The sequence below is a fragment of the Musca autumnalis genome, unplaced genomic scaffold (assembly GCF_047663935.1).
Source record: "Musca autumnalis isolate F117 unplaced genomic scaffold, ASM4766393v1 scaffold_118, whole genome shotgun sequence".
NCBI lineage: Eukaryota > Metazoa > Arthropoda > Insecta > Diptera > Muscidae > Musca > Musca autumnalis.
Window position 1 is genome coordinate 248,138 of NW_027411665.1, and position 18,163 is coordinate 266,300.

Consider the following 18,163-nt stretch of genomic DNA (forward strand, 5'->3'; position numbering starts at 1 on the left):
CCTTCTTATACATCGCTACCGTTTTTCCTCCTTTGTCGGCATTCAATATCAATATGTCTTTATTTTGTTTAAGGAATTGTTTTGTTTGGCCCACTGTGTCTATTATTATTTTGTCTCTTAAACTCAATTTGGTTCGTTCTAGGTGGTTGTCAATAAGAGAGACTAGTTTTATTCTACCATTTTCTTGCTCTTCCTTATTCTCTAGAGTTTGTATACACTCCTCGCTCTCCGCAATTACGTTAAGTAGGGGGAATGTTGTATTAGTTGTTGGTAGCGCATATTTGGGTCCCATCGAAAGTAGCCACTGTAAGTCAGTGGGTATTGTTCCATTTGTGTTGTTGATAAACCAATCGTCGTTCTTTTGTATGTTGAGTTCTTTTTGTTGTTTTAGCTTTAGTATTTGATATTTCTTTATGCGTCTTGTTTTGTTATTGTTGTCATAATTCTTACGGAGTATTTGTTCGCTTTCTATAAAGATATTGAAATCTTGTTTTTCCATTACCCTTTGCAGTTTACTTTTATTTTGAGAGAGGATGACTTTGTTTTTGCATAGATCTTTATGTTTTTGTTGTAGTAAAAGTTTTAGAATTGTCGCTGGCTGCGACTTGAGTTTCTCCTGGGAGGGATAGCGAATTTAACAACTCCCTGTGAGCCACCAATTCCCACCAACCAAATAAAAACGCCTTCATAAATTCTTATGTACGTGTATATGTATGTGGGTAGTAGCGCACGTAGCGTAAAGAGCGTTTATTTCTAACAAAAAATATAAATTAAAAACTAATAAAAAATATAAGGAGCCATACAACTTACCGCAGTCTTTATCCCTCACGAACTAAATTTATTAAAAAAGGGCGACAATAATAAACCACAAAATTCGACTGCATTGCAAATTTCTAACGGTTTTGTTCCAACAAAAACCTGTTTGAGTGACAATCAATGCAGTAGAATACGAGGAGAAAAGGACTGCGGTAAACAAAAATATAAAAAGGGCTCAAATGATCACAAAGGAGAACGACTCAAAACAAAATAATATCAAAAACATAGAAACACACACATGCAAACATATGGATGGTCATGTCATTGACGTCACACCATCACCCATATGTTGATGTGTGAAAATGAGATCAAACAAAAATGTAAACAAAAATAAAATATATGAGCGGCAGCGACATCCCCGCCCCCGTGAATCGACCCGATTCACTATTCAATATCTAAGACGGCAAGTTTAGAGACGGGGCGCTTCAAGACTCCAGTCGATGTTACAATATCAGCTTGTCGGACTACACCATCTTTGCCTTTGTACACCTCTTGCACTCGACCTCTTCTCCATTCTCGACGAGAGACATCAGGATCACAAATTAAAACCAAGTCACCTGGGGATACGGGCTTTGTGTACTGGCACCATTTAGCTCTTCTTGTCAGTGTGGGCAAATATTCGGCGATCCATCTTTTCCAAAAGTGGTCACGAAGCTGTCGTGAGATACGCCACTGTTTCTTCAACACAGCTGGTTTGTCGACAATTGTTCCGCCTGGAGTTTCTGGCATATTTGGATGGCCCAACAAAAAATGATTCGGCGTTAATGGTTCTTCTTCATCGGGACCAACAGGCAGATGGGTTAAAGGGCGTGAATTGACTATATTTTCCGCTTCAATGAGAAAACTATGTAACGTGTGCTCTCTGGGGGCGACTTCCTTCAACGTTACACGCAATACCTTTTTGACACATTGAACCATCCGTTCCCAAATGCCTCCTTCTGATGGATTATATGGGCAATTGAACTGCCAGTCAATGCCCTTTGTAGACAACTCATCCTTTACTCGGATCACATCGAAAACTTCTTCAAATCTCTTGGCTTCTTGGTCTGCTCCAACAAAATTCTTGCCATTGTCACTCCGTATTCTTATGGGGGTTCCTCTGCGATTTATAAAATTGCGTATAGCTAAAATGCAGGCATCGGTTGACAGATCAAAGGCAATCTCCAAATGTATGGCTCTTATCGTCAAACATGTAAATAGAGCCACCCATCGTTTTTCATGACGTCGACCAATGGTGATGGTAATTGGGCCAAAATAATCTAACCCGGTATAGGCAAATGGACGGACATTTGGAGTTAATCTGTCGCTAGGCAGGGAACCCATAAATGGCGGCGTTGGAGAGACACTGCGTAACTTGCAGACATTGCATTTGGAGATACAGCTTTTTAATAGTTTTCGAAGTCGAGGAATCCAATAACGTCTTCTTATGGCCGCAATAGTGGCTTCAAAATTTTGGTGCTTCATAAGTTTATGCTCATGGACAACAATAAGTTCGGCTAGGCGATGCTTTGGCGAAAGTATAATGGGACGTCTGGTTTCAATAGGCAAACAACTGGCGGCATCAATACGTCCATAAACTCGCATCAAATTATTCTCATCAATATAGGGCGACAGACTGTACAACTCGCTGCTTTTTGGAATGGAACCACCAGACTTTAAAATATCCAATTCGAAGGCGAAACTTTCATGTTGAGATAGGCGGCAAAGAACAGTTTCGGCATCCTTCAATTCGGCGACTGTTAGACAACTTTCAATCCCTCCAATTTTCTTCTTCAAATATCGTTCGACAAATCTCAGGACATAACCCATCGTACGTTTTATCCTGAGAAAAGAAGAGAAACGATTAAAATCAATAACAACATTTGTACTGACCGTTAAAACAAATTTTGAACGAAGCTCCTCTTCAGGCGGCTCATCATTGGAGGTTGAAATCATTTCGGGCCAATCATCCTCCGGCTGATGCAAAAATTGTGGACCTTGGTACCAGCGAGATTTGAAAGAGAAATCCATATTTCTTTTGGCTCTTGTTGTTTCATCGGCAACATTCAAATTTGTGGGCAACCATTTCCAATCAGTAGGACATGTGGAATCCAAAATCTCTGTGATTCGATGGGCGACAAATGGCTTATATCTTCTGTTGTCAGAATTTATCCAATTGATGACAGTTGAAGAATCACTCCAGCAAATTCGTCGGGAAACCTTGACCGAATGTTCCTTCTCGATGGTGCACAGCAAACGAGTTCCCAATACGGCAGCTTGAAGTTCAAGTCTGGGAATGGTCATTGATTTCAACGGAGCACATTTGGTTTTTGAGGTAATAAACGAGACTTCAATCTCACCATCTGACTTTATCGACATCCAATAAGACACGGCACCAAATGCGTCTTCGCTGGCATCGACGAAAATGTGCAACTCGACTGTTTCAGGCAATCCAATTCTAAAGTAGTATCTAGGAACACTCACTTGGGCCACATTCTTCAACTCATCACGCCAATTATTCCATATGTCAAACAGTTCATTTGGGATATTTTCGTCCCACCGAATATCATATCTCCAGACTTCTCTCAATAACAATTTAGCAGTTACCATGAAGTGACTTAATAAGCCCAAGGGATCGTATACCGACATGACAACACTCAATAATTCTCTCTTAGTCGGATACCTCTCTCCACTGATGATGTCTGGTCTCACTCGATGAAATTTCAACTCAAACTTAAATGCGTCGTCACCAGGATTCCAATACATGCCTAGAATCTTTTCTATGGAAAACTGAACATCGGCTAAATCATCACAGAAGTTAAAATTTCTTCCTAAATTACCCTCCAGAGCCACGACAACCTCTTTTGAATTCGATGTGAAATTGCGCAACTCGAAACCAGCTGATTTGTGTATTTCACGTACTTGCATTGATATCTCTATGGCTTTCTCTGCAGTTTCAAAGCTGTCGACAAAATCATCCACATAATGGTTGTCAATAATTGCCTTTACTGCTCTGGGGTAATGTTCACGAAATTCTAGGGCATTGGTCTCTTTTACATATTGGGCAATACATGGCGAGCAAGCGGCTCCAAACGTCATCACAGTCATCTCATAAACATCTGGGGGGCAACATTCATTTTCACGCCAAAGAAATCTATGAGAACACCTATCTTCTTCGGCAATAATAATTTGGTGAAACATCTCTTTGATATCTGCACAAACAGCAACTTTTCCCATTCGAAAATTAAACAAGACGGCAGGCAATGGTCTATATTGTTGAGGACCCTTCAATAGTTTTGAATTTAGAGAAACTCCTTCGACTTTGGCGGCAGCATCAAACACGAGGCGAAGTTTCCCAGGCTTCAGGGGATTCAACACACCAAAATGTGGCAGATACCAAGTTCTCGGGCTACAAATAGATATTTCGGGTGATGTTAACTTTCGTACATAACCTTTGTTGACATAATCCTGAATGATTCTTTTGTAATCGGCACCAAAATCAGGATTCTTCTTCATTTTCCGCTCAATTCCAACAAGTCGATTAAAAGCCATGGAATAGCTATCCGGCAGGACTACATTTTCATCACGCCATAGTAGTCTGGATTGAAATCTTCCGGCAACCTTTATCGTAGAATCCTTGAGCAACTTTCTAGCACGAACATCATCCTTACCCTCTATCGTCGGCAGGGCCTTTACACCAAAATTTTCCGTTTCGAAGTAACTTGACACCAAATCATATAAATTTTGCTCTGGCTGAGCTGTTAGCAAACACGTGTGGGATGTAGGCTGTCTTCCACACACCTGACCAAAAACTACCCATCCTAGGGGTGTATTTGCTGCATAAGGTCCACCTTCTTCTAATGGCACAACTTCATCTGGCAACCCCAAATGACAATGATCAAGTCCGATGAGCAACTTAGGCTTAACGTTGCTGTATGGCTTCACTGGCACTTCATAATGCTTTTTTGACTTCATGTTGAAACTTTGTGTCGGCAATTTCAAATTTGGAACACCATACACATTTCTCAAAGCATACTTCCTCTTCTTAGAAATTCCACTCACATGAAGATCAACCACCATTGCACTTTCTTGAGAAGACTTACCACCATACCAGCTTAAATTCAGCTTGCTTTGACGGCCACTAAGTCCAAGCTGCCTCACCAACGAACTGTCTATCATGGTCACCGACGAACCTTCATCCAACAAGGCAAACGTTTCAACAACACAGTTCGAACCATAAAGCTTCACAGGCACAACACGGAACAACAAGTTTGAATTTTCACGAATACTGGAAACACAACTCAATACTGGTTCGGCATCTGAATCACCTCGAGTAGCAACGCAATTTAAATTTGAATTATTTTCACCAACTTCTTTTGATTTATCATGCAGCAATTTGTTATGTTTTCTTTGGCAACCATTCACCTGACATTCTTTTCTACGGCGGCAATTTCTAGTAGAATGTCCACTACCAAGGCAAGAAAAGCATAACCTTAACCTTTTCACTTCATTCCATCTATTCGGCACTGACATGGAATTAAATTTCTTGCAATCAAACAAATTGTGTTGTCCTCGGCATAATCGGCACTCTTCTTCTTTATCTTGCTCATCAGATGCATATAGAACTACTTTTTTCTTTGTTTCACCTGTTGGACGACTTGTTGTTGTAAGCTGGACACTTCGAATCAAATTGGCAACACCTTTCAACCAATTGTTAAAATCCAAAACTGTAGGCCACGATTCCAAATTCGATGAATACTGAGCCCATTCCAACCTCTTACTCATGGGCAACTTTTGAATTAACTCATCCATTAGTGTAGGGTTTGATAAATGTTGATGACCATTTGCTGTTTCCAAAAAGGCGGCAAGATTTTGTACTTTAATTGCAAATGGCACCAACTTCTCCACGGCATTCTCACTAATGGACGGAATTTCCCTCACCTGCTTCAACTGCCCTCGTATTAACAATTCAGGTCGGCCATATTGGAATTTCAGTTGCTCCATCACTGTGTCCACATTGTCGGGATGTATGAGCAACGACTTCACGCATTCTCTGGCATCACCCTTCAATGCTTTCTGCAATCGCAAGCAATTTTCAAAATTATTATATTGGTAGGCTGCCGTTGAATGTTCAAATGCCGTCGAAAACATTGGCCAGTCTTCAGGAACACCACTGAAATTCGGCAAGTCGTACAACTTCTTTGGCAATGGCGGCATCAATAAGTTATTATAATATGGCGGCTGTTGAACTACATTAAACGGCTGCGTCAATGGCGACTGAGATGCAGGCAGAGAAGTTGGCAGCGACGGTTGGGCAACGGACGACGGAGCAGGTTGCAGAGGCGGCGGCTGACTATGACGGGAGGCTGTAGGCTGATCACTGGTTACGTAAGATTGTGGTGTGACACTCGGGCGATTTGTGTCTACTTCACTGCAGGAACCACCACCATACTCACTCAAAATATTACCAGTTACCACTTGTGTTGAACTTGATGCAGCTTTCAGTGCGCGCTGAGAATTTGCTAGTTGTAGCTGCAACACGTCAATTTGTTTCCTCAAGCTTTCCATTTTAACTTGGGAAACACTTTGCATTGTTGTTGCTGCAATCGGCTGCGTTAGAACACCTGTTGTTGCTGTAGCGGCAATGGTAATTGGTGTACTAGAAGTTCCAGCAGTGGTAGGCACATTTGACCCTCCGGCTGAAGTGGAGGCACCAACTGGAACACTTTTAATACAACTCGCATTTGTTTTTGTTGTATTTGGTGGCGATCTCGGCATCATCTTTACAGCACACAACAATTAAACAACAGGTTTCACAAATATTTAAATGACAGCAAAATTCCAAAATCAAAATGTCACCAAATTTTCCACACAAAGTCTTGCAAACGAACAACAATTTTTCAAAATGGCGGCAAATTTCACAAAAATGGCTCCAACTTTAATTTTCAGCACACAAAAAATCCAGCAAATTTTATACCAGAAGGGCCACACAATTATTTTTAGTTTCAGCACAACAAACTTTAAAATCCAAAAGAGCCACAAAATTGCTATACGGCACACTTGTTTCTTGAAGACAGCAAATATTTCATTAAACAGCAAACAAATCTCCAATTATTAACGACGGGCGACACAAATTTCCAAACAGTAATTCACAAAATTTCTCCAGAAATTTCACAAATAAAATTTTTCAGCAATTTCTCCAAATAAAAATTTTCCACACAGACAAATATTGTGAAATAAAATTTTTCCAAAATTTTCAGCAAAGTTCGCACCAGAATGCGAAATAAAATTTTGTCCAAAATTTTCCTCTTTATCGCTCTAGAATGCGAAATAAAGTTTGTCGCTGGCTGCGACTTGAGTTTCTCCTGGGAGGGATAGCGAATTTAACAACTCCCTGTGAGCCACCAATTCCCACCAACCAAATAAAAACGCCTTCATAAATTCTTATGTACGTGTATATGTATGTGGGTAGTAGCGCACGTAGCGTAAAGAGCGTTTATTTCTAACAAAAAATATAAATTAAAAACTAATAAAAAATATAAGGAGCCATACAACTTACCGCAGTCTTTATCCCTCACGAACTAAATTTATTAAAAAAGGGCGACAATAATAAACCACAAAATGCGACTGCATTGCAAATTTCTAACGGTTTTGTTCCAACAAAAACCTGTTTGAGTGACAATCAATGCAGTAGAATACGAGGAGAAAAGGACTGCGGTAAACAAAAATATAAAAAGGGCTCAAATGATCACAAAGGAGAACGACTCAAAACAAAATAATATCAAAAACATAGAAACACACACATGCAAACATATGGATGGTCATGTCATTGACGTCACACCATCACCCATATGTTGATGTGTAAAAATGAGATCAAACAAAAATGTAAACAAAAATAAAATATATGAGCGGCAGCGACAAGAATTTTAATGTGACAGTTGTAGTTATGTTTCTCAAGTGCAGTTAGTAAATTTGGCGGTATTTTGTTATTGGTTTTGAACATGTTGTATGTAGTTTTTGTTGTATTGTGTATGAAGTTTGGAATAATTCCTATGCCTCGGCATTTTATTAAAAATGTTATGGAAGCAGTCAAAGATGACGTTCGCCTGTTAATTCTGGAGTAGTCCTTGGTTTTATTGATGGTGTCTGTGTTATATTTTCTTCTTATCTCTTTGTATAAATGCATTTTTATTTTTGTTTTGGATTGTTCTTACTTTTGTTTTGCGGTGTGCCTTCCGTGTTTTATGTTGTTGTGATTATTGTTGACCTGTTGGTGTTCTTATTTTTGGTGGGTTTATTTTGGCTTTTGGTCAAATGAAAACAAAGATGTTCGTGTTTTGTTTCTTTTTTATTTATCCGATATTTCGGCTGTTATCGGCAGTCATCTTCAGGGATATTCTACAAAAATATAAACTATTATAAAAAGATAACGACAATTATAACACAGAAAATTACATTTTTATGAGAAAAGCAATAGTGTTGTTATACCGTCTATGCTGAACTAAAGTTTTTTGCGTCTATGCTTACACACTAAATTCCTGTAAATATGTGCACAGTGGTCTGTGTCAGTTTTGTAATTCATTCTTTGGTCATTTGGTACATTAATTATATATAACATTTCTAAAGTGAAGCGTCGTTTATAACTATTTTCTTGTGTCAATATATCTACGTCTTTAAAGTTCGGTTTATGCCCTGTCAATGTGCAATGTGCTGCTAGCGCCGTCTTTTGTTCTAAAGGTTTGTCAGTTTTTTGATCTGACTTATGTCCGGAAAGTCTAGTTTTTAACTTAGTTTTCGTCGTACCAACACATACCTTCTGGCATACGTTGGCTTCGTCCCCATTACATTTTATCTTATAAACTACATTGCACTTGTCTTCTTTTTTGAGCTTTGACTTAGTTTTACTAAATAGATTACTGACCGTATTATTCGATTTCTGAGCTAATTGGTATTTGTCCTTATTATAAATATTTGACTTGCTAAATCTTTCGGTTAGTCCAGGAATGTAAGTTACGCGCTTATATAATTTTTCGTTTTCTGTTTCTTGCTGTTTTGCTTGACTAGCTTTTGCATGTTTTATTAAATCTATAATTGTTTTGTGCGGAAAGTCGTTCTTTTTTAAAATCTTGAATATTTTCTCCTCGTTATGTTTATGAAAACTTTGGTCGCTTATACTAAATACCCTACTGATAAAATTTAAAGCTGTATTTATTTTAATTCGTCGTGGATGTATAGAATAGAAGTTGATTAATCGTCCAGATGCCGTATGTTTTTGATACCAATCTAAAGTAATCTTTTTTTTTATTTTTGCCTTATTAAGGCGAAGGCCATTTATAGTGATATTTAATTAATTCTCTTTCGAGTTGAGCTGTTAGGCCTTTAGAGATACATTGAAAAATTAGGAGTCTACCGAAGTCCCACGCATCCAACCATTACACTACGTTTCACGGGTGGTAAATCCGATCTTCAGGTGTATTAGGATGTTGTTTTTGTGGCAGACGAAGGCAAAGCTTGGTAACTGGTATATATATCGAACTTCATTAGATAAATGTATATGCGAAATTATGTCAGTTAATTGAAACTCTAAACTTTTCCTATAGTCCTGCTTTGGTAATCCCATTTTTCAATGTTCACAAATACTATGGTAAGTTTTATTCCTACATCATTAGTAATTGCTCTTCTATATCAGAAGATTTTTATTTTTTGATCATCAATTATTGTCTACTAAAGTTTTGACAAGTTGATGGTGGCTTAGAACGCTAAGACGCCGGCAACCTTGACACTCAGTTGTCGGAGACCCAGGTTCGAATCCCAGCCTGGCTCATGCTGAAATTATTTTTTTTTTTTATTTTTGCCTTATTAAGGCGAAGGCCATTTATAGTGATATTTAATTAATTCTCTTTCGAGCTGAGCTGTTAGGCCTTTAGAGATACATTGAAAAATTAGGAGTCTACCGAAGTCCCACGCATCCAACCATTACACTACGTTTCACGGGTGGTAAATCCGATCTTCAGGTGTATTAGGATGTTGTTTTTGTGGCAGACGAAGGCAAAGCTTGGTAACTGGTATATATATCGAACTTCATTAGATAAATGTATATGCGAAATTATGTCAGGTAATTGAAACTCCAAACTTTTCCTATAGTCCTGCTTTGGCAATCCCATTTTTCAATGTTCACAAATACTATGGTAAATTTTATTCCTACATCATTAGTAATTGCTCTTCTATATCAGAAGATTTTTATTTTTTGATCATCAATTATTGTCTACTAAAGTTTTGACAAGTTGATGGTGGCTTAGAACGCTAAGACGCCGGCAACCTTGACACTCAGTTGTCGGAGACCCAGGTTCGAATCCCAGCCTGGCTCATGCTGAAATTATTTTTTTTTATTTTTGCCTTATTAAGGCGAAGGCCATTTATAGTGATATTTAATTAATTCTCTTTCGAGTTGAGCTGTTAGGCCTTTAGAGATACATTGAAAAATTAGGAGTCTACCGAAGTCCCACGCATCCAACCATTACACTACGTTTCGGTGACGCTGGCGATCCCATTGGTAGTCCCTTTCGTCGTTCGTACACCTTGTCCTCATACAAGAAATATCTTGAGTCTTTAATGCAAAGAGTCAGTATTTCCGTAAACAATTCTTTTGATATTTTAGTGTAGTCCTTTATTATGTTCCATTTTTCGTTGATTGTCCTCAATGCTAAATTAATCGGTACACTTGGAAACAGCGATATCACGTTGAATGATATTAGTATTTCGTCATCTTCTATATTAGTATCTTTAATTCTATTTTTCAGGTCCAAGGCGTCTTTAATATGGAACATAATACAGGACCACACTAAAATATCAAAAGAACTGTTTACGGAAATACTGACTCTTTGCATTAAAGACTTAAGATATTTCTTGTATGAGGACAAGGTGTACGAACAACGAAAGGGACTACCAATGGGATCGCCAGCGTCACCGATTATTGCGGATATTGTAATGGAGGAGTTATTGGACGCTACAATGGAAAAATTGACGAACAAACCGAGTTTACTTACTAAATACGTTGACGTCATTTTCTGCATCGCGAAGAAAGCGGAGGTGGACAACATATTAAACATTCTTAACTCTTTTAACAAAAACATACAGTTTACACACGAAGAAGAAGAAAATCAACGATTACCATATTTGGATGCAGCAATAATACGACGAGGCAACAAGATTACTTTAGATTGGTATCAAAAACATACGGCATCTGGACGATTAGTCAACTTCTATTCTAAACATCCACGACGAATTAAAATAAATACAGCTTTAATTTTTATCAGTAGGGTATTTAGTATAAGCGACCAAAGTTTTCTTAAACATAACAAGGAGAAAATATTCAAGATTTTAAAAAAGAACTACTTTCCGCACAAAACAATTATAGATTTAATAAAACATGCAAAAGCTAGACAAACAATACAGCAAGAAACAGAAAACGAAAAATTATATAAGCGCGTAACTTACATTCCTGGACTAACCGAAAGATTTAGCAAGTCAAATATTTATAATAAGGACAAATACCAATTAGCTCAGAAATCGAATAATACGGTCAATAATCTATTTAGTAAAACTAAGTCAAAGCTCAAAAAAGAAGACAAGTGCAATGTAGTTTATAAGATAAAATGTAATGTGGACGAAGCCAACGTATGCCAGAAGGTATATGTTGGTACGACGAAAACTAAGTTAAAAACTAGACTTTCCGGACATAAGTCGGATCAAAAAACTGACAAACCTTTAGAACAAAAGATGGCGCTAGCAGCACATTGCATATTGACAGGGCATAAACCGAACTTTAAAGACGTAGATATATTGACACAAGAAAATATATATATATTGACTTTAGAAATGTTACATATAATTAATATACCAAATGACCAAAGAATGAATTACAAAACTGACACAGACCACTGTGCACATATTTACAGGAATTTAGTGTGTAAGCATAGACGCCAAAAACTTTAATTCAGCATAGACGGTATAACAACACTATTGCTTTTCTCATAAAAATGTAATTTTCTGTGTTATAATTGTCGTTATCTTTTTATAATAGTTTATATTTTTGTAGAATATCCCTGAAGATGACTGTCGATGACAGCCGAAATATCGGATAAATAAAAAAGAAACAAAACACGAACATCTTTGTTTTCATTTGACCAAAAGCCAAAATAAACCCATCAAAAATAAGAACACCAACAGGTCAACAATAATCACAACAACATAAAACACGGAAGGCACATCGCAAAACAAAAGTAAGAACAATCCAAAACAAAAATGAAAATGCATTTACAAAGAGATAAGAAGAAAATATAACACAGACACCATCAATAAAACCAAGGACTACTCCAGAATTAACAGGCGAACATCATCTTTTACTGCTTCGATAACATTTTTAATAAAATGCCGAGACATAGGAATTATTCCAAACTTCATACACAATACAACAAAAACTACATACAACATGTTCAAAACCAATAACAAAATACCGCCAAATTTACTGACTGCACTTGAGAAACATAACTACAACTATCACATTAAAATTCTAAAACTTTTACTACAACAAAAACATAAAGATCTATGCAAAAACAAAGTCATCCTCTCTCAAAATAAAAGTAAACTGCAAAGGGTAATGGAAGAACAAGATTTCAATATGTTTATAGAAAGCGAACAAATACTCCGTAAGAATTATGACAACAATAACAAAGCAAGGCACATAAAGAAATATCAAATACTAAAGCTAAAACAACAAAAAGAACTCAACATACAAAAGAACGACGATTGGTTTATCAACAACACAAATGAAACAATACCCACTGACGTACAGTGGCTACTTTCGATGGGACCCACATATGCGCTACCAACAACTAATACAACATTCCCCCTACTTAACGTAATAGCGGAGAGCGAGGAGTGTATACAAACTCTAGAGAATAAGGAAGAGCAAGAAAATGGTAGAATAAAACTAGTCTCTCTTATTGACAATCACCTACAACGAACCAAATTGAGTTTAAGAGACAAAATAATAATAGACACAGTGGGCCAAACAAAACAATCCCTTAAACCAAATAAAGACATATTGATATTGAATGCCGACAAAGGAGGAAAAACGGTAGCGATGTATAAGAAGGACTATCAAACCAGAATGAAAAACATACTAAGGGACATATGCACATACAAAAGGCTAAAACGGAGAAATTATACAACATGAATCTTATAAATATAAGTGAGAAAGCCAAGCTTATGACAAACACAGCAGTGGCACCTAGAATTTATGGTCTCCCCAAAATTCATAAAGAGGGGACACCGCTGCGACCAACCTGTTCTTCAATTAATTCGCCGGCACATGGACTTTCTAAATATATTGTAGACATCCTGAAACATTTAACCAAAAATTCGAAATGTAATATTAAAGACGCCTTGGACCTGAAAAATAGAATTAAAGATACTAATAAAGAAGATGACGAAATACTAATATCATTCGACGTGATATCGCTGTTTCCAAGTGTACCGATTAATTTAGCATTGAGGACAATCAACGAAAAATGGAACATAATACAGGACCGCACTAAAATATTAAAAGAACTGTTTACGGAAATACTGGCTCTTTGCATTAAAGACTCAAGATATTTCTTGTATGAGGACAAGGTGTACGAACAACGAAAGGCACTACCAATGGGATAGCCAGCGTCACCGATTATTGCGGATATTGTAATGGAGGAGTTATTGGACGCTACAATGGAAAAATTGACGATCAAACCGAGATTACTTACTAAATACGTTGACGACATTTTCTGCATCGCGAAGAAAGCGGAGGTGGACAACATATTAAACATTCTTAACTCTTTTAACAAAAACATACAGTTTACACACGAAGAAGAAGAAAATCAACGATTACCATATTTGGATGCAGTAATAATACGACGAGGCAACAAGATTACTTTAGATTGGTATCAAAAACATACGGCATCTGTTCGATTAATCAACTTCTATTCTAAACATCCACGACGAATTAAAATAAATACAGCTTTAAATTTTATCAGTAGGGTATTTAGTATAAGCGACCAAAGTTTTCATAAACATAACGAGGAGAAAGTATTCAAGATTTTAAAAAAGAACGACTTTCCGCGCAAAACAATTATAGATTTAATAAAACATGCAAAAGCTAGTCAAACAAAACAGCAAAAACAGAAAACGAAAAATTATTCAAGCGCGTAACTTACATTCCTGGACTAGCCGAAAGATTTAGCAAGTCAAATATTTATAATAAGGACAAGTACCAATTAGCTCAGAAATCGAATAATACGGTCAATAATCTATTTAGTAAAACTAAGTCAAAGCTCAAAAAAGAAGACAAGTGCAATGTAGTTTATAAGATAAAATGTAATGGGGACGAAGCCAACGTATGCCAGAAGGTATATGTTGGTACGACGAAAACTAAGTTAAAAACTAGACTTTCCGGACATAAGTCGGATCAAAAAACTGACAAACCTTTAGAAAAAAAGACGGCGCTAGCAGCACATTGCACATTGACAGGGCATAAACCGAACTTTAAAGACGTAGATATATTGACACAAGAAAATAGTTATAAACGACGCATCACTTTAGAAATTTTACATATAATTAATGTACCAAATGACCAAAGAATGAATTACAAAACTGACACAGACCACTGTGCACATATTTACAGGAATTTAGTGTGTAAGCATAGACGCAAAAAACTTTAGTTCAGCATAGACGGTATAACAACACTATTGCTTTTCTCAAAAAATTTAATTTTCTGTGTTATAATTGTCGTTATCTTTTTATAATAGTTTATATTTTTTTAGAATATCCCTGAAGATGACTGTCGATGACAGCCGAAATATCGGATAAATAAAAAAGAAACTAAACACAAAAATCTTTGTTTTCATTTGACCAAAAGCCAAAATAAACCCACCAAAAATAAGAACACCAACAGGTCAACAATAATCACAACAACAAAAAATAATAAATTAATTAAGAAAAAAAAACCTTAATAAAATAATAATTATAAAAATAATAAAAAATACAATAAATAATAAAATTCTAAAATAAGAATATTTTTATTTAATTTCTTTTAATTTTTAATTTAATTATAAAAATTAAAAAAATAATAAACTAATATAAAAAAACATTAATAAAATATTAATTATAAAAATAATAAAAAATACGATAAATAATTAAATTCTAAAATTAGAATATTATAATTTAATTTCTTTTAATTTTTCATTAAATTATAAAAATTAAAAATAATATATTAATATAAGAAACATTAATAAAATAATAATTATAAAAATAATAAAAAATAGAATATTTTAATTTAATTTCCTTTAATTTTTAATTTAATTATAAAAATTAAAAAATATTAAATTAATATAAAAACATTAATAAAATAATAATTATAAAAATAATAAAAAATACAATAAATAATTAAATTCTAAAATTAGAATATTTCAATTTAATTTCTTTTAATCAATTTCTCGTTAGAGACAAGCTTACTGACTAAGATGCTTTTTGAAAAAGGAAAGCCGACGATACGAACCCACACAATCACCACTGTGTGACATGCATGTTTCGCCTTTGGTTTAGGAAGGCTCCTCAGACACATCGACTGTGGGGCGGCTTCGCTATCCTCTAACTTATTTCCTCTTTCAAATGCAAGTTGTTTTTTTACAAAGTTGAATTTTTTGTTCAAATCTTTGTATGGCTTTCATGACAAACGCTTAGCGTAGCCTTTGAAAGTTATGAGTTTGGTTCTGAACTCTAACACGCCGTGACAACACTTTTTTCCATGTGTTTTTCAAGGACGTGGGTTCGAACCCCAGCCTGGCTCAAGCTGATTTTTATTTTTATTTGAAAATTTTGCCTATTAGGCGAAGGTCATTTTTTATTATTTTTTTTAATCAATTTCTCGTTAGAGACAAGCTTACTGACCAAGATGCTTTTTGAAAAAGGAAAGCCGAAGAGCCGAGAAATTGATTAAAAAAAAAAATAATAAAAAATGACCTTCGCCTAATAGGCAAAATTTTCAAATAAAAATAAAAATCAGCTTGAGCCAGGCTGGGGTTCGAACCCACGTCCTTGAAAAACACATGGAAAAAAGTGTTGTCACGGCGTGTTAGAGTTCAGAACCAAACTCATAACTTTCAAAGGCTACGCTAAGCGTTTGTCATGAAAGCCATACAAAGATTTGAACAAAAATTCAACTTTGTAAAAAAACAACTTGCATTTGAAAGAGGAAATAAGTTAGAGGATAGCGAAGCCGCCACACGGTCGATGTGTCTGAGGAGCCTTCCTAAACCAAAGGCGAAACATGCATGTCACACAGTGGTGATTGTGTGGGTTCGTATCGTCGGCTTTCCTTTTTCAAAAAGCATCTTGGTCAGTAAGCTTGTCTCTAACGAGAAATTGATTAAAAAAAAAAAAATAATAAAAAATGACCTTCGCCTAAATAGGCAAAATTTTCAAATAAAAAAAAAATCAGCTTGAGCCAGGCTGGGGTTCGAACCCACGTCCTTGAAAAACACATGGAAAAAAGTGTTGTCACGGCGTGTTAGAGTTCAGAACCAAACTCATAACTTTCAAAGGCTACGCTAAGCGTTTGTCATGAAAGCCATACAAAGATTTGAACAAAAAATTCAACTTTGTAAAAAAACAAATTGCATTTGAAAGAGGAAATAAGTTAGAGGATAGCGAAGCCGCCCCACAGTCGATGTGTCTGAGGAGCCTTCCTAAACCAAAGGCGAAACATGCATGTCACACAGTGGTGATTGTGTGGGTTCGTATCGTCGGCTTTCCTTTTTCAAAAAGCATCTTTGTCAGTAAGATTGTCTCTAAGGAGAAATTTATTAAAAAAAAAAATAATAAAAAATGACCTTCGCCTAATAGGCAAAATTTTCAAATAAAAATAAAAATCAGCTTGAGCCAGGCTGGGGTTCGAACCCACGTCCTTGAAAAACACATGGAAAAAAGTGTTGTCACGGCGTGTTAGAGTTCAGAACCAAACTCATAACTTTCAAAGGCTACGCTAAGCGTTTGTCATGAAAGCCATACAAAGATTTGAACAAAAAATTCAACTTTGTAAAAAAACAACTTGCATTTGAAAGAGGAAATAAGTTAGAGGATAGCGAAGCCGCCCCACAGTCGATGTGTCTGAGGAGCCTTCCTAAACAAAGGCGAAACATGCATGTCACACAGTGGTGATTGTGTGGGTTCGTATCGTCGGCTTTCCTTTTTCAAAAGCATCTTGGTCAGTAAGCTTGTCTCTAACGAGAAATTGATTAAAAAAAAATAATAAAAAATGACCTTCGCCTAATAGGCAAAATTTTCAAATAAAAATAAAAATCAGCTTGAGCCAGGCTGGGGTTCGAACCCACGTCCTTGAAAAAACACATGGAAAAAAGTGTTGTCACGGCGTGCTAGAGTTCAGAACCAAACTCATAACTTTCAAAGGCTACGCTAAGCGTTTGTCATGAAAGCCATACAAAGATTTGAACAAAAAATTCAACTTTGTAAAAAAACAACTTGCATTTGAAAGAGGAAATAAGTTAGAGGATAGCGAAGCCGCCCCACAGTCGATGTGTCTGAGGAGCCTTCCTAAACCAAAGGCGAAACATGCATGTCACACAGTGGTGATTGTGTGGGTTCGTTCCGTCGGCTTTCCTTTTTCAAAAAGCATCTTGGTCAGTAAGCTTGTCTCTAACGAGAAATTGATTAAAAAAAAATAATAAAAAATGACCTTCGCCTAATAGGCAAAATTTTCAAATAAAAATAAAAATCATCTTGAGCCAGGCTGGGGTTCGAACCCACGTCCTTGAAAAACACATGGAAAAAAGTGTTGTCACGGCGTGTTAGAGTTCAGAACCAAACTCATAACTTTCAAAGGCTACGCTAAGCGTTTGTCATGAAAGCCATACAAAGATTTGAACAAAAAATTCAACTTTGTAAAACAACAACTTGCATTTGAAAGAGGAAATAAGTTAGAGGATAGCGAAGCCGCCCCACAGTCGATGTGTCTGAGGAGCCTTCCTAAACCAAAGGCGAAACATGCATGTCACACAGTGGTGATTGCGTGGGTTCGTATCGTCGGCTTACCTTTTTCAAAAAGCATCTTGGTCAGTAAGCTTGTCTCTAACGAGAAATTGATTAAAAAAAATAATAAAAAATGACCTTCGCCTAATAGGCAAAATTTTTCAAATAAAAATAATTTCTTTTAATTTTTAATTAAATTATAAAAATTAAAAAAATAATAAATTAATTTAAAAAAACATTAATAAAATAATAATTAAAAAAACAATAAAAATACACTAAATAATAAAAT

General features: G+C 36.1%; 1 protein-coding gene across 1 annotated transcript; it reads right to left on the reverse strand.

Moving 5' to 3' along the window:
• Nucleotides 1-1,634: 1,634 nt before the first annotated feature.
• On the reverse strand, nucleotides 1,635-6,576 carry LOC141391813 (uncharacterized). The gene is made up of 2 exons (XM_073964508.1): nucleotides 1,714-6,576; nucleotides 1,635-1,646 (listed from the first exon to the last, which is right to left on the reverse strand). Exons 1-2 carry the CDS (start codon nucleotides 6,574-6,576, stop codon nucleotides 1,635-1,637), a joined length of 4,875 nt encoding a protein of 1,624 aa, XP_073820609.1.
• Between the last annotated feature and the right edge of the window lie 11,587 nt (nucleotides 6,577-18,163).

Coding starts and splice junctions, on each gene's coding strand:
- LOC141391813 (XM_073964508.1), bottom strand. CDS start 6,576: ATGATGCCGAGATCGCCACCAAATACAACAAAAACAAATGCGAGTTGT.